The 24,558-nt window shown below is 32.3% G+C and overlaps 3 protein-coding genes across 4 annotated transcripts; 1 reads left to right on the plus strand and 2 right to left on the minus strand.

Annotated features, from left to right (window-relative positions):
• Positions 1 to 1,345: 1,345 nt before the first annotated feature.
• On the minus strand, positions 1,346 to 6,666 carry LOC110621018 (calcineurin B-like protein 7). Of its 2 annotated transcripts, XR_006352076.1 has the most exons (10): positions 6,480 to 6,666; positions 4,155 to 4,313; positions 3,658 to 3,740; positions 3,476 to 3,535; positions 3,171 to 3,279; positions 2,878 to 2,930; positions 2,474 to 2,554; positions 2,274 to 2,386; positions 1,822 to 2,107; positions 1,346 to 1,643 (listed from the first exon to the last, which is right to left on the minus strand). XR_006352076.1 is itself a non-coding variant. In XM_021765014.2 (9 exons), exons 2-9 carry the CDS (start codon positions 4,246 to 4,248, stop codon positions 2,044 to 2,046), a joined length of 657 nt encoding a protein of 218 aa, XP_021620706.1. In that variant the 5' UTR covers positions 4,249 to 4,313; positions 6,480 to 6,666; the 3' UTR covers positions 1,680 to 2,043. The 2 variants fall into 2 exon arrangements, 1 of the variants encoding a protein (XP_021620706.1); XM_021765014.2 differs by lacking the exon at positions 1,346 to 1,643 and having other exon boundaries at positions 1,680 to 2,107.
• A 2,479-nt stretch (positions 6,667 to 9,145) lies between these two features.
• Positions 9,146 to 11,321, plus strand: LOC110601503 (pentatricopeptide repeat-containing protein At3g49240, mitochondrial). Its single transcript, XM_021738689.2, has one exon. The coding sequence runs from the start codon at positions 9,212 to 9,214 to the stop codon at positions 11,135 to 11,137; it is 1,926 nt and encodes a 641-aa protein (XP_021594381.1). The 5' UTR covers positions 9,146 to 9,211; the 3' UTR covers positions 11,138 to 11,321.
• Positions 11,322 to 12,374: 1,053 nt separating this feature from the next.
• LOC110601580 (E3 ubiquitin-protein ligase SINAT5) lies at positions 12,375 to 19,160 on the minus strand. Its single transcript, XM_021738799.2, has 3 exons — positions 18,620 to 19,160; positions 15,923 to 16,309; positions 12,375 to 12,850 (listed from the first exon to the last, which is right to left on the minus strand). Exons 1-3 carry the CDS (start codon positions 18,854 to 18,856, stop codon positions 12,488 to 12,490), a joined length of 987 nt encoding a protein of 328 aa, XP_021594491.2. The 5' UTR covers positions 18,857 to 19,160; the 3' UTR covers positions 12,375 to 12,487.
• Between the last annotated feature and the right edge of the window lie 5,398 nt (positions 19,161 to 24,558).

Genomic DNA, 24,558 nt, shown 5'->3' on the forward strand with positions numbered 1-24,558 from the left:
TTCTGAGATTGAAGTCGGAGATAAGTGGAGGAGATCCGTCAAAAGGTGGCTTCGTTTTTTATTGTTGTTTGTTGGATTGGGAATGAATTTTACACCAAATCCAGACTCATTATCATATGTTACTTCACCAACTTAATGTCTTAATCATTTTTTCAAAAAGAAAATCTTTTGTTTTTTTGAGGAAAAAAAAATCTTGATGTCTTGATCATTCTGTAAAACAAATATCCAAATTAAAAAAAAAAACGGTTACCATGCAATTCAGCATTTAACTTCCTCTGATAAAGAAAATAAATTAAAAGAAAAATAGCTTATTCAGGAATTGTTAATATATGAAAATGGTTTTTTTTTTTTTTAATTTGAGAAAAAAATAATTTATTATTTTTTTAAAAAGGAAGATATTTTCCGAACTTTAATACTGAACCTTTTATCATGAGATTTATTAACACTTTTTATTTTGTAATATTTTTAAGTATTAATTATTTTCTATAAAATGGGTAGAAGTTTTGATTTTTTAGATTTGTTTCTTGAAATTTCAACTGAAAATCAAAAATTCCCTACTACAAATATTTCTTGATAATCTCATATTAAAACAAATAACTCATGTATTATTATCATAAATTTACTCACGAAAATTCATTTTTTTTTAAATTATAAATAATAAAATCCATTGTGCATATACATTTTTTTATTATTTATCTTTAACACAAGTATACATTTTTTTTTAATCAAACAAGTATACATTTTTTATTTTATTTATTTTAAATACATTCATATACTTCAATATTAAAATATATTAAATTTAAATCTCAATCTCAATAATTCAAATCGCATCAAACTATTTAAAATATTCTATTTTATCCATAATTATATATCATATTTAAACTTTATCTTATATATTATATAAGAAGCGCACAATCTCTATATCAAGTACGACATTCTCTCTATTCATTTATAATTTACTCGATTATATGTACTGCTCTAAATATTAGAGAGATTACCAAAACAATTCATCCAATGTTTATTTATACCTAAAAAGATTAATTTGCTTTTTAAAAATATATATGTGAAAAATAATAATAAACTGAATATTTATTGCTTTACCCGTATTTATTATCTTCTTTACAATCAGGTAAAAAAAATAGAAGTTTATTTTTTGAATGGAGAGAATAATTTTTTTCTATTACTATAAATTATTGGCATTGATGTTGTTAATAAATTATTGGCTTAATTTCATTCATATTCAAGGGATAAAAAGATATTTAAATATTTGATAATAGAACAGAAGACCCATAGGATTGTTCTTATCTAAATGACACGCCATTTCTAACAAAAAGACTATTTAGGGGTACACGTGTATCTTTTATGGGGCACACTTTCAGAAAAAGCAAAAAAGAGGTTGCTTTCAATTGTTTTCTCTTGTGGGGCAGAACAGAAAACATACTTTTCTCTAAACCTCCCATTATCCAAATCTCTTTCTCCTTAAATCCATACAGATTCTGGAACCCCTTACAGATCAGACTGTAAGTAGGTTTTTAAGCATAGAGCTTTTTCATTCTTCCTTTTCATGCACTATCACTGTCTGCTCTGCTCCAGCCTCACATTGTAGTTCACACTATTCACTGGTTTCTGCTTCTAATAAGGAACTTTGTGCAAATAATAAACTTGTTCAGCATGGAATATATGAAAATACTGCAAGCATGTATTTTATAAAACTTTTTTCTACAAAATATACATGTCCTTTTTGTTCGTTGAATGAATGACACAACATACAGATTTTATTTCAAAAGTAGAACCTGAAATACGCAATTAGAAGTATCTTACCAAAATTTCGCCAACTTTTATGGAATGTACGAGCTTATCTAATCTTTACCATGCTCCCATTGGAAGAACATGTTGAGAAGTTGACATGTAGACTGGATCTTGGCCCCATTAAGTTGTTGGTGAGGGAGAGGATCATCTAAACTCAAGTTTTCTAGTCCACGCATTTACGCTCATTAGACTACCACGCACACCATCATAATGATTTAAGAACCTTTCCAAGACTTAGACTTCTGAATCTTCAATTTCAGAATATTGCACAAAGCTGGGAAATGCCATTGTTATATCCCTGGAAGTAACATAAAGGGTATGTTGAAGTTTACTCAGGGGCTATCTATACATCAAACAGAAGGGACAAGGTTTAAGGGTTCAAGGGACCCTTCAACAATTGCCAAAAAATACCACATTGACTGATTTCACTCTGGTACCAATTGTGTTTGGCTTTTGCTACTTACTTTAAATATGGTAGAGTCATGTTCTTCAAAAGAGATGGATTTTTTGACACAAAATCCTTCCACTCTTCCAGATCAATTTTCCCATCACAATTTGTGTCTGCATCCTTCCAAGTCTGCAAAACAAATTTTAGAAGTCAGGATATTTATACAAAGTACAGATAATAGCAGAGTTTGACAAGGTGTATCAGGTCAACGTGTACCTTATCTACAATCATCTCAATGACATCATCTGACAGAACCAACTCTGATTCATTCAGAAGTGCCAACACCATTTCCTTCAACTATTAGACAATCATTAAAAATTTGCATAAAATAATTTAGGAGAAAGAAATTACCAATATTGCAAATCACAATCTGTTTTGTTTTTGCCATATTTCTCGTAATTCTCTGATGGTATAAGTTACAAAAGTGTACTTTAGTCTATACAGATTGAAACTGTGGGTTTGTTTAATGGAACTCTTATGAGTTAAAATAAACTTTTCAACTTAATAAAATTGAAGTAAAACTATCTATGAGAAAATGAAGTAGATATAAAGTACAATGTACATAATTTCGGTGAATATAAGAGAAAGAGTGGTAAGAGCAAGGATTGTTCAATGATCACCTCATCTCGTTCGATACAACCAGTTTGCCTTAGGTCATATAATCTGAAAGCAACTGCAAAATGTATTTAGTGGGTAGTGTGGAAAAACTATACTTTAATATTTGATTATTACATTCCAGATTAATCTTCTATAGGAGGACAAAGAAAAAGGAGAGAAATCATTTGCCTATATATTCTCTGGCCTACAAGGAATTCAAATGAGAGAAGCTGAGAACGAGGAAAAATGAAAGAAAAATTTATCTAAACAAATGTTCAGACATACAAGAAATTCCAACTGGAGAAATCAATCTTACACCCTATCTTGTCTTCCACAGGAGCATTGGGATGAAAGATGCCCAATGATCGAACAAATTCTCCAAATTCAATTACTCCATTGCACTTGATATCAAACAAATCAAAGATCTACAAAAGTACCAAAATAGATGTAGCATAGAAAGAGAAGTGTCATTGCAGAATGTGTTGGCAGCTTTATTAAGAAAGAAAGCATGCATTGGACAGCACCATGACCGTTGAAACAGTTGGAATCAAAGCAATATCAGAAAGAATTATAAAAGAGAGGGAGAGAAGGAAAAAAAAAATTAAAAAAGGGAGTACACACCCTGTCTGCAAAGAGATTCCTTTTATTTGTGTTCTGGAAGAGTGCAAGCTGAAATTCTTCCTGATCAGGCAGTAGTAGTTCAAGTCAAATCATAAATGGAAAAAAACACATTCAACTGTCAAATATTTGCATGTACTAGCAGATATTATTAGCATTAAAATTATGCAATCTGACTCCCATACCTTATGAATAAGCCCATCATTAATTATTGAATTGCTTAATTTCTTAAAAAGCTCATACAAGGCCTCTACTTCATTAACTGTAACTGCAAGAGAAATATTTCACAAACTCAACTGTCAATATTCATGTGCATCAATAGCAATGGCAATTAGAATATATTATTATGATATTAGTCCGGCACTTCTGACTAGAAATCGGAACAACCACACATCTTTATTCTATCTTTTCCCTCTAGTCAAAAGTAACATGGATTCACCCACACCATCTTAGACTGGTGATAAATCTGTGCACTCTTCTGTTACTGAAAAGGACACCAGTCTTATTTAATAACTGAGAATAACAGCTGCATTCTAATTGCTGCGAGACCACAAATCAAACCTTTGAACAGATCACTTTGATACACCAGGTTATTTCCAGTCACTCTTAGCTAGAAACTAATGCAGAGGCAAATTACACTTGAAAAATCGCAAGCAGCAGGATGGTGATAATACAAACTCACAAGGTGTTTCAGCTGCAAGAACAGTGGGTTCTTCATATCCGGGTGTTTTTTTAGATCTCTTTAAGCAAAAGCAACCTCTGAAAGCAAGTAACATGATTCAATCCCGATAGTTTCTGAAAATCAATAGGGTCATGCCCGCTGTAGCACTTGAAAATCCAGCTTGCATGGCAAGACCAGTGGAATAAGAATAAATTAAATGCCTGAGCTCAGTTATCTGCAATCATTTCTATGATAACTATGACAAACAGCCAGAATTCTAGCTACTAAGACCAAAAACACAAAACAACATCAATCTGGTTTTGATCATAAATCACTAAGCTACATAATTTTTAAACTAAATGCAAACTGCATACACTGATTGAGCCAAACTAAAGGTGTTTGAGATTCAAATGAATGATTTTGTAGACCAGTAGAGTTGACTTGGAATAAAATATAAAGCTTATGATTTAGTAGTCTCACTTTTAAGAGTAGAAAAGGCTCATGAATTTAGATCTAATAGTCAACCATCCAGAATATGAACAATCATCTCATAAGGGGTCAACATTTCAAAAGTTATGGATATATAGTTCCTAGGAAAAATGAACATGTTGATTGGATCATGTAGTTATTTAAAGCACTGCTGCATTGGCTAATAAAGTTGGCTTCAAGACCATAATGGCAAGCCCATCATCAACCCAAGTTTCGGGAAGGAAATATGGAGACAGTCCAGCCATTCAACATCCTTATTGTGAATTAGCTGCGTCCAGATCTTGAACATATATTTACTAGGAAGGTGGATTAAAAGTGGAAATTGTGTCCTTCCTCACAAAGATGGAAGCCTTATGCAATGGCAATGACCCTTTGATAGACTGTCCATTGTCCAATACTGTGACTCTGTGAGATAAGTTTTCAGTTTACATGATGATTCTTGTTACAGAACAATTTTATATGTTCAGTGTTTGAATCTCCGTGCTTAATGAATTCACATAAAATAAATTCGAACCTATGGAAAAAAGAGGACAATTAAGTCTAATGGTCCTGCTAAAAACAGACCCATCTAATAAGTAAATTTTGTCCAGCTCTTTTATACTAATGCCAATTGCGACACGGTTCTTTAAACTAATCAAACTTGATGATATTTAAAGGTATAAATATAAAGATGTGAAGGAATATGCAGAACCTTCCAGGAAATTGAAGAATTAGATAAATATTTAAACCCCTAATACCAACAAACCCCCGTGTAAGCAGATACGACCTCCCCTATTTATAAAAGAGATTTTCAAAGGACTCTCAGGCAATTATCAATCAGAGGAAAAATACACCTGTAATACTGAAAGTAGGCCAAAGAATTGAGCCTTTTTTTCTTGTAGATTGAGCACCGAAAAATGGTGATGATTAGAAAGTTAGAAACCACGGAATAGATCTCAAAGAAAGAAGCCAGAGATCTTTTTCTCCCATGTCATCCAGTGGGCCAAGATAATACATGAACTAAGGCAAAAAAAGTATCATTATCAGTTCTTAAAATGAAAATAAAAGCTTTCGTTGTCCGGGACCACATACCATTTGAGATAAATTAATTACTACTCTCGGGAGCGAAAGCAAAATTCAAACCTTCACTATATGTTCCTCTTTTACTTTTTCTCAGCAACCAAACAGAAAATAATAAATTTACCTGGTGAAAATGTGATTTATTACCATGGGTGCATATATTTCCAAAAATTGTTTAATTTGAATGCCAAATTCAAAGATGTGGTTCTTAAGTACAAAAATAACACGGGGATTCATATCAAGAAAAATGATGATTTTATGAAAGAAACAATGAAAAAAAAAATTTTTTTTTTAGAGCAACTAGTTCCAAAAATTGTTTAATTTGAATGCCAAATTCAAAGATGTGGTTCTTAAGTACAAAAATAACACGGGGATTCATATCAAGAAAAATGATGATTTTATGAAAGAAACAATGAAAAAAAAAAATTTTTTTTTAGAGCAACTAGCTCATTATCGTATCAAGAAAACAGATGAGAAAATTTATTGATTAAAAGAGTCAAAGAAACTGAGAGATTCTTTACATATGGGAAATCATGAGGCATAAAACTCATGAAAATGTAAGATTCCACCGTTTGGTTGCTGGGAAAATATAGAAAGGGAAAAAGAAAAGGCATGTTTAGTTCCTCCCCATCTGCCCCTCACCGAGAAGAAAGAAAGAAATACCAAGAAAGCCCAAGAAAGAAACAAAATCAAAAGAAAACACAAATTAACCTTCTCTAAAAGCATTACAAAAGGAAAAAGAAAATGCAAAAGCAGGAAACAGGATCACAGAAAATAAATAGAAAGAAAAGATACGAACCTTTCTTGAAAGTGGGAGTATCCTGAGGAAAATTGACCGAATAAATTGGAGAGCTAGAGTGTTTAAAGCAAGAAAGAAGGAAAATAAAGATTAGATGTCTGTTTGAGACTTAGCTTTCTCAGCTTGGATTCGCTTGCTTACAAATTGATGGAATAATTTAAGAAACCGCTTTTTTTTTTTTTTTTAAGAATCAGCTCCAACAGCATGTGAAAATTTATTATATCAATTAAAAAGTTTTTGTCCATTAATAATTCAAATTTTCTTTAGATCTAACAGTTATTGATTATTGATTATTTAAAAAAAAATATTATTTAAAAACTTTTTACTATGCATAATCAATTTTATTGATTATAATAATTCAAATTTACAGTTTTTTGAAATTATAAATTTATAATCTTTTTTAATTTATAGTTAAAAATTAAAATCCTTAACAGTTAATTTTATATTTTAATTTTTAATTATGAGTAGCAATTGCTTCATCAAATATACTATTGTTTATTTAATCTCTATTTTATTTTCTATTAAACGATATCAAAAATTTGTATCTTTCTTTTATTTTACAATCTCTAAAATGTACTTAAAAAACAATTGAAATCCTTTTTTTTTTATTTCATTTTCTTTAAATAAATTATTTTTAGAATCTTTGAAACTATAGTTTTGTTTAATATTGTTAGTTTTAACTTAATTTAATTTATTTTTTATAGCTAAAAAAAATTAAATCATTAAAAAAATACTATACTTTATTTTTTTTACAATTCTACTTCATATTTTTAATTTTTTACCGATTGAATTTTTAATGTCTAACTAACTACACCCTACCATTATTTATATAGTTAAAAACTTTCAAAATTATCAAATTATTATTTTTTACTATTAAATATATTTAAAAATTAATATTATTATTATTCAATTTTAATTTATTTTTATTAATAATTTTATAATAATAATTTATCTAATTTTATTTTGACTAAAATTATTATCAATCTATTTTTTTTAAATATGTCTAATATGCATACTATTTAACATGACTTTTAACACTATAGTTAATAAAATAATCTTATTAAATATATTAATTATAAAATATTAAAAAACATTTATTAATCTTATTAAATATATTAATTATAAAATATTAAAAAATAATTTAAAATAATATTTAATATGATTCAATTTGAAAATATTAAAAATAATAAAATAATTATTTAAAATATTTTTTAAAATTATTTTTTAACTCTCAAATATAATATTAATTCATCAATATTTAGAGTAATTTTTTTAAAAAAAATAAATAAATATAAAATATTTTAATTTTAATTTTATTATAATTCTACTTTAAAATTTTAAATTATTATTAATTTTATCATGAAAATTAATGACGTGGTAATTTTATTAATTTTTAATAGCTGATATAACTTAAGTAATTTTAAAAATTTAAATTTTAATTGATAAAAAAATAAAATACAAAATATAATTGTAATAAAATTAAAAGTAAGATTTTTTTTTTGTCATTAAGAATGTTGGACTTTGATATTTTATGTCAAAGTTATTTGATATTTAGTATTTTTTTAATTAATATTTAATATTTAATTATTTATAATTATATATTTTTTATAAATAAAAATGAATTATAATAGTTATACTTTCTTAAATATATTTTATAAAATTAAAATAAAAATTAATTAATAAAAAGTGTAAATATATGAAATTATTTATAAGCTATTCAACTCGATTTTTAAACGGTCAACTCAAATTTAATTTTTAATTTTATTTAATGAATTAATTAAATTTAAACTTTAATTCATAAAAACTTATGAAATTGACTGGTTTTCTATTCATAAGTAATTTCATAAATAAATTTATTAAACAGTTTAAAATTAATATTATAAAATAATTAAATTCAAACTATACATAAATTTTTGTGAATTAAATTTAAATTTTATAAAATTCAGTTGAATATATTTTCATAAATAAATTCATTAAACAGTTCAAAATTAATATTATAAAATAATTAAATTTAAACTATACATAAGTTTTTGTGAGTTAAATTTAAATTTTATAAAATTCAGTTTGATATATTTTAATTATACTCTAAAAAATTATAGATATTTCAATTGTTAAAATTTAAATAAATTAACTTGTATATATATTTATTTAATTAAAATTATTTAATTTTAAACTATTGATTTTAAATTAAAATTTAATAAATAAATTAAATTATTTAATACTAAATTTGATAAAAATTTAATTTATCTGAATTCGTTTATTAAAACAAAATAAACATAAACTTATTAATATTTAATTCAAATTCAAATTAAATAAAATTTAAATTTAAACTATTAAAAAATTCACTTGACTTCCTAACATTGAATGCTAAATATTAATTAAAAATTGAGGTAATATCTGACTTTTTATGTAAAGTCAGAACTATCCATTCGATTTATTTTAATACTAAAAGGTTTTATTTAAACATGAAAAATTAAAACGTTATATGATTATTGTCTTGCAAGCTGTTTAATCTCTCTAATTCTGGAAGTCTAACTTCTACCATTTGGAAAAAGTAAAATTTTAAATGGAGGTTAGATGATCCTAACCAGGATAAAGTACTAGATAAACCTGTAACCAAACGCCTTCTATCTTACACCCATTAAACCCTGAACCCTACATTTCTCTGATCCAATTACCCATTTCTCAGTCAGTATCTTCGTCTCCTTCCTTGCTTAAACCCTAATCTTCCATGGCACTCTCTAAACCGACCTTCTTTACCCACCTCAAAGTCCTCACCACTCACCACCACCGCCACTCTCCCCCATTCGTCATCACTCTCCGTTTTCTCTCATTCTCCTCTCCGGAAGAAGCCGCTGCAGAACGCCGTCGCCGCAAACGCCGCCAACGCATCGAACCCCCGCTTTCCTCCCTCCACCGTGCCCAACAGCAATCTCAACCCCAACAAATCCCAAAGCCCATTCAAAACCCTAACGCCCCCAAAGTTCCCGAACCCATCTCTGAAGTTTCTGGCAAACGCCTTGATCTCCACAACCGCATTTTAACCCTTATCCGCCAGAATGACCTTGAAGAGGCTGCGCTTTTCACGCGTCACTCGATATACTCTAATTGCCGACCGACCATCTACACCGTCAATGCTGTCCTTAATGCTCAGCTCCGCCAGTCCAAATACTCCGATCTCCTTTCCCTTCATCGCTTCATTATTCAGGCTGGTGTGGCTCCCAATATAATTACTCATAATTTAATCCTACAGACTTATCTGGATTGCCGGAAGCCGGATACAGCGCTTGAGCACTATAAGCAGCTAATCAATGATGCTCCCTTTAACCCTTCTCCGACAACTTATCGGATTTTAATTAAAGGGCTAGTGGATAATGGGAAAGTTGAGAAAGCTTTGGAGTTGAAAGACGAGATGGTGGTGATTAAAGGCTTCACTCCAGACCCACTTGTTTATCATTATCTGATGGTTGGGTGCGCGAGAAATTCAGATTCCGATGGGGTTTTTAGGCTTTTTGAGGAGTTAAAGGAGAAGATGGGTGGGTCTGTGGATGATGGTGTGGTTTATGGGGTTTTGATGAAGGGTTATTTCATGAGGGGAATGGAAAGTGAGGCTATGGAGTGTTATGAAGAGGCCGTGGGGGAGAATTCAAAGGTTAAGATGAGTGCCGTTGCTTACAATTCAGTATTGGATGCGTTGTGCAAGAATGGTAAGTTTGATGAGGCTTTGAGGTTGTTTGATAGAATGGTACAAGAACATAACCCACCTAGACGTTTGGCTGTGAATTTGGGGAGCTTTAATGTGATGGTTGATGGATACTGCGCACAAGGGAGATTTGAAGATGCCATTGAGGTTTTCAGAAAGATGGGTGATTATAGATGCAATGCAGATGTCTTGTCATATAATAATTTGATTGATCAGTTGTGCAAAAATGGACTGTTGGTTAAGGGTGAGGAGCTATATGGAGAGATGGATGGGAAGGGGGTGAAACCAGATGAGTATACTTATGGGCTATTGATGGATACTTGCTTTGAAGAGAATAGAGTTGATGATGGGGCTGCATACTTTAGAAAGATGGTGGATTCAGGGTTGAGACCTAACTTGGCAGTTTACAATAGATTGGTCGATAAGTTGGTTAGTGTGGGAAAGATTGATGAGGCAAAATCGTTTTATGATTTGATGGTGAAGAAACTTAAGATGGATAATGCGAGCTACAAGTTTATGATGACAGCATTGGCAGATGCAGGGCAGATGGATGAGCTGCTTAAAATGGTTGAAGCAATGTTGGATGATGAGGCGATCGAGTTTGATTCTGAGTTGCAGGTATTTGCTAAGGAACTATTGGGAAGAGATAATAGAGAAGAGGAGTTGACGGAGCTTATGGAGAAGAAGGAGCGGGAGAAAGCTGAAGCGAAGGCTAAGGAGGCTGAGGCAGCTGAGGCTGCCAAGAGAAGTGCAAGGGCTGCTGTTTCTTCTTTGCTTCCATCGAAGTTGTTTGGAAACAAGGAAAATGAGACAGAGTCAAATACGACAAATGGAAATGCAGTTGAGGAAACCTCTGCAAATGGAGGAGTTCAAACTGAGAAAGAAGAGACTGTTGAGGAAGCTGCAGTTGTAGGATCTGCTGCTGATGACATGAATTTAAATGCTACTCGTTGAATTTGTAAGCATTTGTTCTATTCTCACTGAAGAAGCAAAGACACGCGGCTGGAGCTATATACATTATAATTTGCTTTATTTGTGAACTTCGTAGATATTCAAGAATTAATTATTATGCCTTGACTTTATGCAGTCTTTTAATATTGATAAAAATGAGATGATTTGAATGAGGAGCTTCACATTATATCATTATTCCTTAAATCTGGAAATCACCTCTGGCTCAAATTTACGATTTAGTAGACTAGAAACAATAACATATACCAGGATCATATATGACGGCATAAGCCAACTGTTCGCAATGAGCAAATTGGAAAATCTGTATCTAAAATATAATGACTTTCTATGAAAAGGCATGTGTACAGATAGAAATATAAACATGAAAAAGAGAAATTTTATTTTATTTTCTTCAATTTCATAACTCTTTGTAATTTTATATTTTTAAATTCTTTAAATTTTTAATTTGATATCTTTAAATTCTTCAAAATTTTAAAATCTAGAGCTATTACTCCAATAATTGATTACCCCATTTAACACTGTCCATCCTTGTGCATATTATTTGATCACCACCTTTCAGTAACGTAACCAATTTTATGTAACATTTTTGAAAAAATGGGCGGAGGAAACTAGAATTTTCACGTTCTTCTTATGGCCGAGGGTATTCCTAACTTTTTATGTTTAAAAACGAAATTGACAAATTAATTTTATTTAAAAAGTTTAATAAAATATTTATTTGCATTATAGCTTGTTTAATTTTTATAATAATGAATCTTTAATCTTTGTAGTTTTATTTCCATGATTATCAAATTTTTAATTCATTTTTACGGACATTACTTTTTTCCATTATATCTCTTATATACTTTCCGTATTCAAATTATAATTATTTTCATTAATCAACATATACCCACGAAATTTATATAGAAAAAAAATAAAGATAAAATTAAAATAGTTAGTAGATCGAAATAAACTTTTCTATACAGGGCCACAGGACAATTTTATGCATTTCGCCAGGTTGTTTATTGTTTTCATGAGCGAAGATCCTCATCATCCATAAACAATTAGTTTATTTGCTTTTAATGTTTAGCATCACAAGCAATTGTTTCTCCGTTATATAGAAACTAACTTGATATAATTTTTTTTCAAAAAAAATTATTTTATATCATTTAATTAAACTCAGTTTTTTAATTGTTTAACAAATAAAATAAAATGTCGACCGCCTTTTCCCCCCCCCCCCCTCAAAAAAAAAAAAGAGCAAGCAACTTGCCATTTTGATGATTTTTGGCTTATCAAGCATAGGTTTGAAGAAAACAAAATAGTATGATACACACACAGAGATGGCTAAAGAAAAAGATCTTAGCTGCAGAGGTTTGGCATGCAGGCATTGGGTTCAGGATTCTGTTGTTCCTTCCAAATCCTTCCAGTAACTCTAAGCTTAAGTTCTTTCCTATCACCTCCAGAAAAGAAAAGAGCCATATTTCTTTGAATAATCAGACCATCATGACTGTCCCTCACCTTTTGATGGCTATCCCTGATGCTTCTCGGAGCACCTTCCCATGTGAGTTTCCGCCCATTAGCTCCTACCTCCAGGCTATAGCTGTAACTACGAGCCTCCGCCTCATCCCCCATGAAACGAAGGAATGCCATGTAAACAGGGGCCATCCCTAGCTGGAAGGCTTCAAAGTGCAGGCAGAAATATTGCCCAAAACAATTAAATACCTAATAAAATTGGAAAGCAAGATACCAGCATTCAGTATTTCAGGTATTAACTATATATTTGTTTAACCAAGAAACCCACAATACAAGCACAGACACTCGTTTTTCAATGGTAGAATCCTAAACTAGACAGATCCTCTCTTTTTGTCCCTGTATAGACTATAGACTATTCGATCATGTTAATTTGTGGATGCAATTGATACAGCCAATGTTCTTACTTACACACCAAAGTAAAATTTTCTTCCACAAGAACGTTCCACGGGATAACTACCATTTTATAATAGAAATATCTTCATCACCTAATTCTATATTTGATACTAGCAATAATTACTAATGTTCCCTTGAGTTTCATGTGAAATCAGCTTCATCTTTCCTGTTTCAAAAAGTTCCCCTTTAGGCTACACATTTTTAGCATTAAAACTAGGATAAATTACACTTTAATTCCTGTATTTTAGCATAATTACAAATCGATCCCTATATTTTTAAAAATAAATACTTAAATTTCTTTATAATCATTCCATTCAAATTAAAGATCTCTATCCATTTTTGCTATTAAAAATATGAAAAAGTCTTTATTATCTTTTTTAAATAGATAAACTACACTTGAGTCCATAAATTTTTACGTAATTAATGGATTGATCCCTGCATTTTTAAAATCGTACACTTAAATCCTTCTATAATCAATCCGTCCTCACCTATTATAATTTAAACATTTTAATTCTTTATTTTTTATTTGAAAGAACACTTAAATCCCTATTAACTTTTAACTATAATTTAAACATTTAACTAATTTTTAAATTATTCTTCAATTTCCATTCATTAAAATACTTCAATATTTATAATTTCAAATTTTTCAAAAAATATTTACAATTTCAGCTACTTTTAAGTGGTACCAATTAATTTTTAAGTAGATTGTAAACTTTCATAAAGAGTATTTTAGAAAGAAATTGTATTTTAAGAAGATTGATCATCCACTGATATTAAGCTAATATCTATAATGGACGAAAGAATTGTAATTTTAGGCGAATTAAACATAGACGGATTTAATGATTTAATTTTAAAAATACAAGACCTGATCCGTAAATTACGCTAAAACTTAGACATCAAAGTGTAGTTTACAAAATATAAAATTCTTCACCTATGTTGGAAAGGATTTAAGTGTTCATAAGGATATTTTAAGTATTTAAAATATTTTTTCTCCCTTTGACCGGTTAACTAACGAAACTAACGAAACTATGGATGGAAAGACTTTCAATTTGGACAGATTAATTATATAGGAATTTAAGTGTTCAATTTTAGAAATACAGAAACTAATCCATTAATTACATTAAATCTCAGAGAGTTTCTCCTAGAGTAAATAATATTTTTGTCCTTGAGTTATAAGGTAATTAACGGATCGGTCTCTGTTTTTAAAATTGAACATTTCAATCTTTGTATATTCATTCCATCCAACAAGCAATTCTTCCATCCAATTTTTTAAAAAAGCTGACATCATATGCGGTGAAAAAGTCTTTATTCCCCTGTTTAATTTTGAGATATTATAACAATATGATTTACAATTCACATTCAACAAATTTTAGACACTTTGGTCCTTTTATCATTTCAACCCAACCCACTACTTCTCTTACATATCCCCAATTTGTTATTCAATCTCTAACCTCCTATAAGAGGCCTCTTCTAATCCACCATCACCATCACCCTCACCCTCACCATTATTCCTCTCAAAATTCTCTACAGTCCACCATTTCTCCACCACCCAACAAAATCCCTGCATTTTTCTATTTCAATAGTAGCTAAATCTGTTGTCTTTTCATTCCTCCACCATTTCAACAATCTTTAATGTTTATTTTGTTTCTAGATCTAGAATTAACATTTCTCTTTACTCTTGGCCAAAACAATTAAGCACTTCAAGCGAATGAGAAAAAGAAGAATAAGAAGAGAATGAATGAGCTTACTCTTTCCTAAATGTTTGGTGGAGAAGAGAAGGAGGAGGAAGAGAAAGAGTAAATATTTAGGGCATACAAAGTCATTAATCTACAAAGGTTAGAGAGGGTATTTTGGAAATAAAATTTTACTTTTACATGTTTGATCAAACATATCCCATTGACCTAATTTTTTTGTGAATAGAAGGACCATTTAATGAACGGAATAAATATATAGGGATTTAAGTGTTTGATTTTAAAAACAGAGGGATTGATCCATTAAGTACGTTATAACCCAGGGACTAAAGTGTAATTTACCGTCTCTCCTATAATGTGTTACCCTCTATTAACTATATTTGGTATACCAATGTTAACTTTTATTCCAGTTAGCTATTCACCCACTTATACACAATTTTTTTAATCTAGGGTGTAGAGCTAATGGCTTGTAATGTGAATTTCAAGAGTTACTCTTGCAACTATTATAAATAAGTATTATTATTTTAACAAACATGTTATTATAAATAACTACTATAATAAAAATATTTTCATTATATACTTCAATGTACACTATAAATTTAATTTATATCTTTCATTCATACAGGTACAACAAACACATTTTTCCATCCACTGACAAAAAAAAACATTTAATTATAGAAACTTAACTGTTATTCTTCTTTCATGGGTCATACCAAACATGATTAACAATATTAATGGTTGCACCTGGCAACTATTACACCATCCCCTATTCCTTTTGTAATTGTTAAACTCCTATTCCATTCACCCCATGCCAAACGCATCCTTAAGAACTATACTTTGTAAGTGTCATCAAAATTTTAAACTTTGAGGACTAATTTCTGATAAATTTTTAAAAGTCGAGTAGAAGTATAATATAAATTTTGTGATGCTATCCATCAAGGAACAAAAGCATTCCCCTATTAGCAAACTATAGGGACTAAAATATATGTGCACAAAATGGAAGAGGTCTCTTGCTTTTTGCACGTATGACCTCAGGTCAATTTTGTAATTAATTAAAACACTTTTACTGCACATTTCATACTGCATCTCATCAACACACGTGCATGCATGCCAGATCACTATATTGTTCTTGCTGCAAAATATAGTTAAATAATCTAAAAGGAAATGATAAAATTACCGTCAGCATCCAAGTAGCATTCTCCACCTCCCGGGGATTTGATTTCACATAACGATGATTGAAAGTGCATCCAGTGTGCATGTCCACCTTGTGATCGTCCTTCAAATGAGACACTAGAAAAGGAATATCTCCAACAGTAGAGCATTCTGATCCAGCATATGGACAATTATATGGCCTGAAGTTGCAAACTACCTCATGCTTAAGTTTACTGTAATATGGAAATATTTCCAGGCACCCCAAGTTGCAATATTTGCATGGCAATTCAAGTGACTCGGCCACCTTTTCTAGTGCTAAACATCTAATATCTCCGAGCTCCTGTCGACAAGTGGGGCACCTATTGTGTACCCTTATTTTACAGGTGGAACACAGTGTGTGGCCATTATGACACTGCAAAGCAGCAAAAAGTTGAAAATATAACTCTTGTATGAGCACAAGTACAGGCATGCTTTAGTCCCTATACCTTACATTTCATTCCTCTAATTAATAAAAGATATCTTAGTATCATTGCACACATTCTGAGAGACAATAAAATATAGATTGGGAAAATATTAATACAATGATGATTAATCACCCATGAAAATCAAAAGGTGCAATCATCCAAATCCTTATATACCTATACTAAAATTTATAATCTAAAATGAGTAAAACCTTTTATGGACACACAAGAAAAAGACAGCTGAAAAATACTGGATGGACAAATAAGGACTAATATTATTTCTTAATGTTCTTAAATGTATGAATTTCCATGTGAATCAAATATATAAGAAAATTTAACTGAAAATAAAGTTGTAGCTCTAAAACATTAGTAATTCTTAGCTGGCCATGTATTTTGGAACTACTGATCAAACCTAAAGATATTAGAGAACTATCTAAAGGTTTACGCTCAAGGAATCCATCTTTGGGAACAGAAAGCAGGATATTCAAGCATATCTAAACTAATTTGATTAACATATAGACTTTTGAATTAAAGGACAATGACAATAAATTACACTGATGGTAACTCAAATTTCTCTCTCCCTCCATCTCTCTCTCTCTCTCTCTCTCTCTCTCTCTCTCTCGCACAAACTCCGATGCTTTCTTATTCCCTCCCACCTGCATTTAATTTCAGAACCACAACAAACAATTTGCCCTTTTGTAAGAAAATTAGGAAGAAAAAGAAAAATTGAAGCCTTGTCTATTAATAAAACCAAAATATCTCAGTGAGGAAGACTTTCTCCTGAGTTAGGACTTTCCAAATGAAGCAGGTTCACTTCTTCTGTTAAGATCCAAAAGGTATTTAGATTCTTTCCGAGGAAGAGCTTGAAGAAGATTGCAGCTATTAGAAGTGAAGCTAATGAGATAGAGAAGAGGACTTTATTGAAGGAAGTTGTGGAGAACAGTTGAAGGTGAATGAGACACCCAATAATCTGCTGCTAAGATTTGATTCCATGCAGGGGATAAATTCTGGAGTTAGGGATTTGCAGGAGAGTGGTTATTAAAATAAAAGCGGAATTAGATCTCTAGAGCAAGTTGATGTGAATGCTACTGCTAAACAAGGATGTGGCCATTGAGCTCAATGCTGTAGTTGATTCTGTTGATCAAACAGCGGATGTCAAAGATTAGGTTAAGAATGGTGACGGACATGTCAATCAAACCTTAGATGCACAAGATAGGGCCCTAAGTTTGAAAATATTATTGCTAACTTTGCTTCAAAACTCTAAATCTTAGCTGAATGTTGATAAAATGTTGGAATTGAAAATCATGTTAGCCTCAAGGAAACTAGGAAGTTTCCAATATCAGAAGTCCCGAAGGAGAATGATCTCCTTCATTATTAACTTGGCATGGGAATCTTTCAATTTTTTCATGATATATAATCATTATCCCATTTATGTTATAGATTAACAGCACATTTGGCTGATAGCAGATGTTTCTATTACCGTTGATAAATCCACCACTGACTCTTACATAATAAAGAAACCAAACATCTATCAAGTACCGTTCTCTTAACAACGAGAAAGAGTATCAAATATGCAAGACTAATGAAAAACTAAAATATATTTAAAACTGAAAACTAGTAACCTCGCATGTTATGTATGATTGCATATCTATCTATGGCGACAACTGAATCCCCAAACTCAGACATTACACCCTGGCCAAGCAGTAACGTCAATCTCAGAAAGCTTGTATGTCCGGTTTATCACAACTCCCCTAGCCATCCCCTATTCTTTAGCATTCCTTCATAAGCACATACAGTTTAAAAGCCAAAAGATACTTTCAAGTTGTATCAACAGAAATAAATCTTAAACTGATTACAGATTATCTCTTCCAATGTTAATATGTACCAAATCCTGTATCTATGATTGGCCGTTTAAACCATGGAACACTACTGTCTTGGCAATCATTCAGATTTCAGAAAGAAACAGAAAATTGAACAAGAAGTCAAAAACCTAGTTAGTGATCCCATTCAAAAGAACACAATGCGTTCATAGAAATACAACTTCAGAACAACAATAAATTAGCCATTAGGGCAAAAAGAAAAGAAAAGAAATTGTACACATGTATATGAGAACGATCATCGAAGTGTTCGAACGCAGCTAAAGAGATCTATTCAAACCCATTATAGACACAATCAATTCAACAATAATGGCCAAAAGATAAGGGGAAAAACCAATAAACAAACAACACAGGATCAGGACTTAAAAATTCATGGCACAATACCTGGTGAATTGGTGGGTACATGGAATTGGTGCAAACAGGGCATTCTAGCAACTCATGGACATTGGTGGCCGGAGCGATTGCAGTTGAACCGATGACATTATTGATATTATTATTATTATTATAATTGGCGGTGGCGTTGCGAGACTTTGATGAAGAAAATTGATGGTGCTGATAGATCTCATCCTCGTCAAACCCATCAGAGGATGACACACACTCGATACCATCCAACTCCATCATAGCCCAGAAATTCACAATTTTTTTTTTCTAATTTAATAAAAATTGAAATGAAATCTCAGAATGCTTTTCCTTCTCGCTTACTTATTTTCTAAAAATTTCCTTCCTTCGGTTTCAGTTAGGTGTTCTGGTGTTTTCTCGGGAAGGTTTTAGAAGAACAAAGAGAATAGACGGACGGCAGAAGGGAGGGAGGGAGGAAGATAGATTCCGACGACTCTCTCTCTCTCTCTCTCTCTCCCTCTCTTTCTCTTTCTCTCTCTCTCTCTCTCTCTCTGCTTGTGGAAAAGGAGGTTCCTTTCTTGTTTGTGTGTTTTCTTTAATAATTTAAATATAGTTCCATGATATTACTGAATCAATTCCTATACCTTAGGGCCAAAAAATTTCCTATTCTTTTGTGCTTGTACTTTTAAAACTCAAATATTTACGCTCACAACTTACCCTAACAATAAATATATTTGAATATATTTAAGAAATTCTACTCTCTTAATTTTTAATCTTCAATTTAAAAAAATAAAAAAAAATTTTGATACCACTAAATTTTAGTGCTGCATCACTTGTATAAAAAACTAAAAAGTAAACTATTGATAGAACGGTGAACTTGTATATATGACCACTAAATTTACCCAATATTATCTAACTAATTAATTATTTTATTAATAATTTATAATTCTTCATTAGTGAAACGATAATAATTAACATAAGCCTTAGCCAATAAATCATACAAAACAAAAATTATAGAAGAAAGAGAAAAGAAACAGCTAATGGGAAACGTTGCAAACAGTTGAGGGTTATTGAAGTTGTAGATGGGATACTTGGGTCTCCCAAGTCCCAACCATTTTTCTTTTTTATTTTTCATATTTGCAGTTACTTGGTCACCTGACCTTGCAGTCTTTCAACAAATTGATAGCCTTTTCTAATTTCCCAACAAGTGAGACAAAGATCATAAGAACAACCACTAACAAGGATTGGGGTAGCTTCTGTGGAAATTAACAATTGAGAACAAGGACAATGTCATTGTTAGAGATGTTATTGATACTTGTGTATGATTTTCTTGAGAATATGAATTACTAATAGATTAACATCCAACTTCCAAAACAAAATAGGGAATCACATGAACTAGAAGAGAAAGCACAACCAATCATGTCAGACTACAAAGCAGAAACGTTCAACAATAACTCACAGACCAGACCACTCCCCCAATGTCCAACCAATTCAAGAAAGGGCTATAATACATTACTGCACATCATTCAATAAACTATTAAACACAATCCACAAGAGCTTTCCTGGTATTTAAATCTTTTGTGCAGGCATTCTCATTTTTTCTTTTTATTTTTTGAACACTTTGGTCGCCCTCGCTTGCGTTGAAGCAAAGATATCATCCCCTCCCGTTTTATCACCACATACTTCCCTTGAACCTTGGCTTGAAGTTTCAAAACCATCAATTTGCTTCTTATTCTTTGATCCCTTTTCCGCACCCAGTTCACCCTTTATTAGTTTTTCCTCTTCTTTAATCTCATTTCCCTCTCACTTAACAGTCTGAATTCCTTGACCATCCATACTTGCACTTCCAGCTTCACCACACCAGCAAGGAACCCCTTCACCACTATGCTTAAACCCTTATTTCCACTAGTGACACTACCAAAAACACCAGAAATCACAACACTATTGGAACATATAGCCCCATTTTCACCTTCGCCGAATAATTCCTTAATGTAGTCATCACCGCCAAGATTTATATCACCATTCTCCACTTGTCCATTCGCTTCTCGAGTGTATTGACAAGAAAAAAAAACGAGTGAAATATGAGAAGCGAATGGACAAGACCAAGGGAACAGACATTATTGTTTGGCAACTCAAATGCCCATTGAGCTTTCACTAAAATTTTTAAAATTTTATTAATTTGTCCCTTTAATTCTTAAATCCAATTAAAAAAACCTTTTACTATTTTAAAATTATTGAATCCTTCTACGGTATATAATCATCTGAGATCCAAAAAATAGGGTTTTACAAGAGTTATGTGAACTTAGAAAAACATTTTTTGTGAGGAGGGTGTCTCCCTTTTTATCATGTCTTTCTAGTGGCGTGTCACGACCATTCTGCCACAGGACCATACTTGCTATCGTATGGGCCCGTACGTACGGATAATGCAGTGACTCTCCTTGTGTCAAGTGGCCATTTAATTCCCTCCGGCGCGCAAGTGGACAGAGTTGTGAAGTGACTGGGCCTATTGTCCTTTCTTCTCATGGCAGGGTTGGAGAGAAGGAGGCTGATCCAGGTGGAGATCCGATTTCAGGACCAAATGGGCTGGGTCGGTCTGACTGGGGGGGTTTGGGTGGACCCTGGTCTTAAGACTGAGCGGGCTGGTCCTGGTTCATTCAAGAGACCGAAGGGCTTCCAAGTGATGGGCTGTCGTCATGGGCCTGGCCCCAGACCGGAATGGAGAAATCCAGCGGCCATCAGTATATATTACAGATTCTATCAGCCATTAAATAAATGTTACAAACTTCATTTTACATTTAAGATCTAATATCTTAAATAAGAGAGATTTACTAGTTAATCATTGATTTTTGTTATTATTAATAAGTCAGTCTCTACATTTTTTAAAATTTACTGTAACATCATTTTTATCTTTATTAACTATATAGTCCATCCATCCAATCTCACTGTTAATTTATTGAGAAAAAACTAAATTACCCTTAACTTCTAAATTAATTCCGCCACTTGGCGACCACTTTGAGAGGGAAATGACAATCCTCCCCGACCAAGTCCCAATAAGCCAGCAGCACCATCGAACAACCCTTCATTATTGTGGGCACATATTTGGGAGGGATACCCATGCCTATACGTATGAAGTATTCACCACTGCCTAGAGCCAAACTAGAAATCACGAAGTTACTAAACCCACTTGCGGCCCGTCCATCGACTGCTGTGACTAAGGCGGCAAGGGAGGACAGAGCCTTGACTTGCGAAGAATCGCGGTTGGGCCTCAGTCTGAAGAGTTTCTATAGGGTTTTGTTCAAGGACAATAGGATAACTATTGTACTTTAAATATAGTTAATTTAGTGTAAATAGAACTCTATACAATTAGGAATTTTATCATCTATAAAGATTATATAATCTCTGTTAATACTTTTAATATATTGTGCTTCATTAGAGTTCTCATAATATCAGAGCCCTCTTGGCTTAATAGCCATTTTTCTACAATCGTTTTGTGCTTCTTTATGTTAACCATGACCACAGTACAATTATTCTATCTATTTCTTCTCCATCTGCTTCTTCTCCTACGGTTCAGTCTTTTATAATTATCTCATCTGCTTCCTCTAATCCAAACGTTTCCAATCAAATTATTGTCAAACTCACCTCTATGAATTATGTTATTTGAAAAACACAAATACTGTTGCTTGTGTGGGTATAATCTTGAGAAATACATCGACAAAACCTATACTCCATCTCCTGCTTTGTTGCCGAATTCGCATGAGTCGAATCCAGATCATATAATTTAGTTCCATGAGGATCAAATTATTCTTAGTTGGTTACTTTCCTCTCTTTCCGAAAGTGTGATAAATAATATAGCTAGAGTTTCGACAACTGGGTGTTTGGGTCAAGTTTGAATCAACTTATGCTGTTGGTTTGGCCATCCAAATTCGGCATCTCAAAAATGTTGTGCATCACCTTGAACAAAATGATGAGACTGTTGAGGTGTATATAGTGCAAGCAAAGGTTCTTTCGAATTAATTACAATCACTTCAAAGTCCTATTTCTGAAGATGACTTAGTTGGGGAGATACTTGATGGTTTACGTTCGGATTATCGGCTGTTTGTGAGGTCGATTGAGGCAAGGTTCTTTGATGATATGCTCGGACTACTTCTGTTAAAGGAGAAGCAACTAACGAAGCTTGAAACAAGCAAAGTCTCTTTGCCGTCGTCCTCCTCGATGACCTCCTCTATGAGTGCGAGAGGAGGGAGATCGTATCAGTCTCCATCTCTGAATACTTATAATACTGGCTCGTCTGTGACCTGTTACATATCTCTAGACAGTGTCCTAGTCAACGTCGACATCCAACCAATTCCTAAGCTCACCATATCAACTCTCACTCTAATAATTCTTTCCAGCCTTGGATAGTGGACACAAGCGCTACGCACCACCTTACTAGGTCTCTCAATAATCTCTCTCTTGAGTCTGAGTATCATGGTCCGGATGAAGTCATGATCAACAATGGTAAAACAATTCCTATCTCTCATACTAATAGCTCTATTCTTTCATTTACTTCTAATTTTTTATTAAATAATATTTTGGTTTCTAAGTATTGTCTGTTCACAATTTTTCTTGTGATAATCAGGTTTCACTTGAATTTTTCTTAACTATTTTCTTGTTAAGGATATTTGCACGAGGAAAGTTCTTCACAGAAGTCCGGTTGATCGTGGTCTCTATAAACTGTCTGGTGGTGCTGCATTTTCTACTTTTGTGCATCATATTTCTTTTCGCTCATGCATGCTCATGATCGTGTTGTATTGTCTACTTTGCGTCATAGTAATATTGTTTTTAATTCCAATAAGAAGTCCTTATGTTCATCTTGTGCTATTAGCAAGTCGCATAGACTTCCTTTTGCTTTGTCTTTATTTCAAGTTACTACTCTTTTAGAACTTATTTGTTTCGATATTTGAATACCTTCTCCAGTACCTTCTCTTAGTGGCAACCATTATTATGTCTTATTTTATGATCATTATACATAGTTATATTGTCTAAAACATAAGTATGATGTTTATTCTACTTTTGTTCGATTTTGAGCTCTTGTTGAGAACATGTTTTCTATTAAAATTAAAATGTTTCAGTGCAATTGAGGGGGAGAATTTCGGTCTCTATCGAAATATCTGTATGTCAATAGCATTTCTTTATGAGTCTCCTGTCTGTATACTCCACAATAAAATAGTTGAGCAAGGCGAAAACATCGTCATATTGTTGAAACCGGACTTGCTATGATGACTAGTGCATCGATTCCCCTATCATACTAGGATTTTACTTTTGAGTCTACTGTCTATTCGCTGAATCATGTTGTTACACCATTGTTGCCCAATCTATCTCCCTTTGAAAAATTATTTTCTAGAAACCTGACTTACATGAGTTTCGAGTTTTTTGGTTACCTCTGTTACCCTTTCCTGCGTCTATATACTAATCATAAACTTGAAAATCGTTTTGCAGCTTGTATTTTTCTTGGATATAGCTCCATATACAAAGCCTATAAGTGTTATAATGTTACTACTAGAAAGCTATTTATTTCTCGCTATGTGATATTTGATGAGGCTCACTTTCTCTTTAAATCTTCTCAGGTGCCATTGTTGATTGTTCACTATCCTTCCAACACAAGTCAAGGTATTTTAAGACCTTCACCTCTTCATTTAGTCCCGAAATCGACTCCAGATACTAGAACTGCTGTTGAACCTTTTTTCCCTCCTACTCTAGCTCCTTCTATGCCTTTAGCTTCCCTTTCCACCGAATCTGCTACCTCACCATCCCTACTAAATGTAGCTCCTACTCAGCCTCCTATATTTGAACTCGTTATTCCTCCCCTTCCTTTACTTGCACTCTTTGTTACGATCTCCACCCATACCCATCCTGTTAGTGTATATGCCCTAGGCCATTATCTTGGACTTTTTGTATGTCGTTTTGGTTGTTAATAAAAGAAGTTTTTATCATTATTATTTGTT

This window comes from Manihot esculenta, chromosome 1, assembly GCF_001659605.2.
Source record: "Manihot esculenta cultivar AM560-2 chromosome 1, M.esculenta_v8, whole genome shotgun sequence".
Lineage (NCBI taxonomy): Eukaryota > Viridiplantae > Streptophyta > Magnoliopsida > Malpighiales > Euphorbiaceae > Manihot > Manihot esculenta.

What these genes read in the sequence shown, in the direction of transcription:
- LOC110621018 (XM_021765014.2), bottom strand. Translation starts at nt 4,248, where the DNA reads ATGTTACTTGCTTTCAGAGGTTGCTTTTGCTTAAAGAGATCTAAAAAA. An exon ending in GTTGTATCGAACGAGATGAG is followed by an intron (nt 2,555 to 2,877) that starts GTGATCATTGAA and finishes ATTGTCTAATAG; the next exon opens with TTGAAGGAAATGGTGTTGGC. An exon ending in ATGACTCTACCATATTTAAA is followed by an intron (nt 2,108 to 2,273) that starts GTAAGTAGCAAA and finishes TGTTACTTCCAG; the next exon opens with GGATATAACAATGGCATTTC.
- LOC110601503 (XM_021738689.2), top strand. Translation starts at nt 9,212, where the DNA reads ATGGCACTCTCTAAACCGACCTTCTTTACCCACCTCAAAGTCCTCACC.
- LOC110601580 (XM_021738799.2), bottom strand. Translation starts at nt 18,856, where the DNA reads ATGATGGAGTTGGATGGTATCGAGTGTGTGTCATCCTCTGATGGGTTT. An exon ending in TGTACCCACCAATTCACCAG is followed by an intron (nt 16,310 to 18,619) that starts GTATTGTGCCAT and finishes GCTGCTTTGCAG; the next exon opens with TGTCATAATGGCCACACACT. An exon ending in ATGCTACTTGGATGCTGACG is followed by an intron (nt 12,851 to 15,922) that starts GTAATTTTATCA and finishes CAATTTTATTAG; the next exon opens with GTATTTAATTGTTTTGGGCA.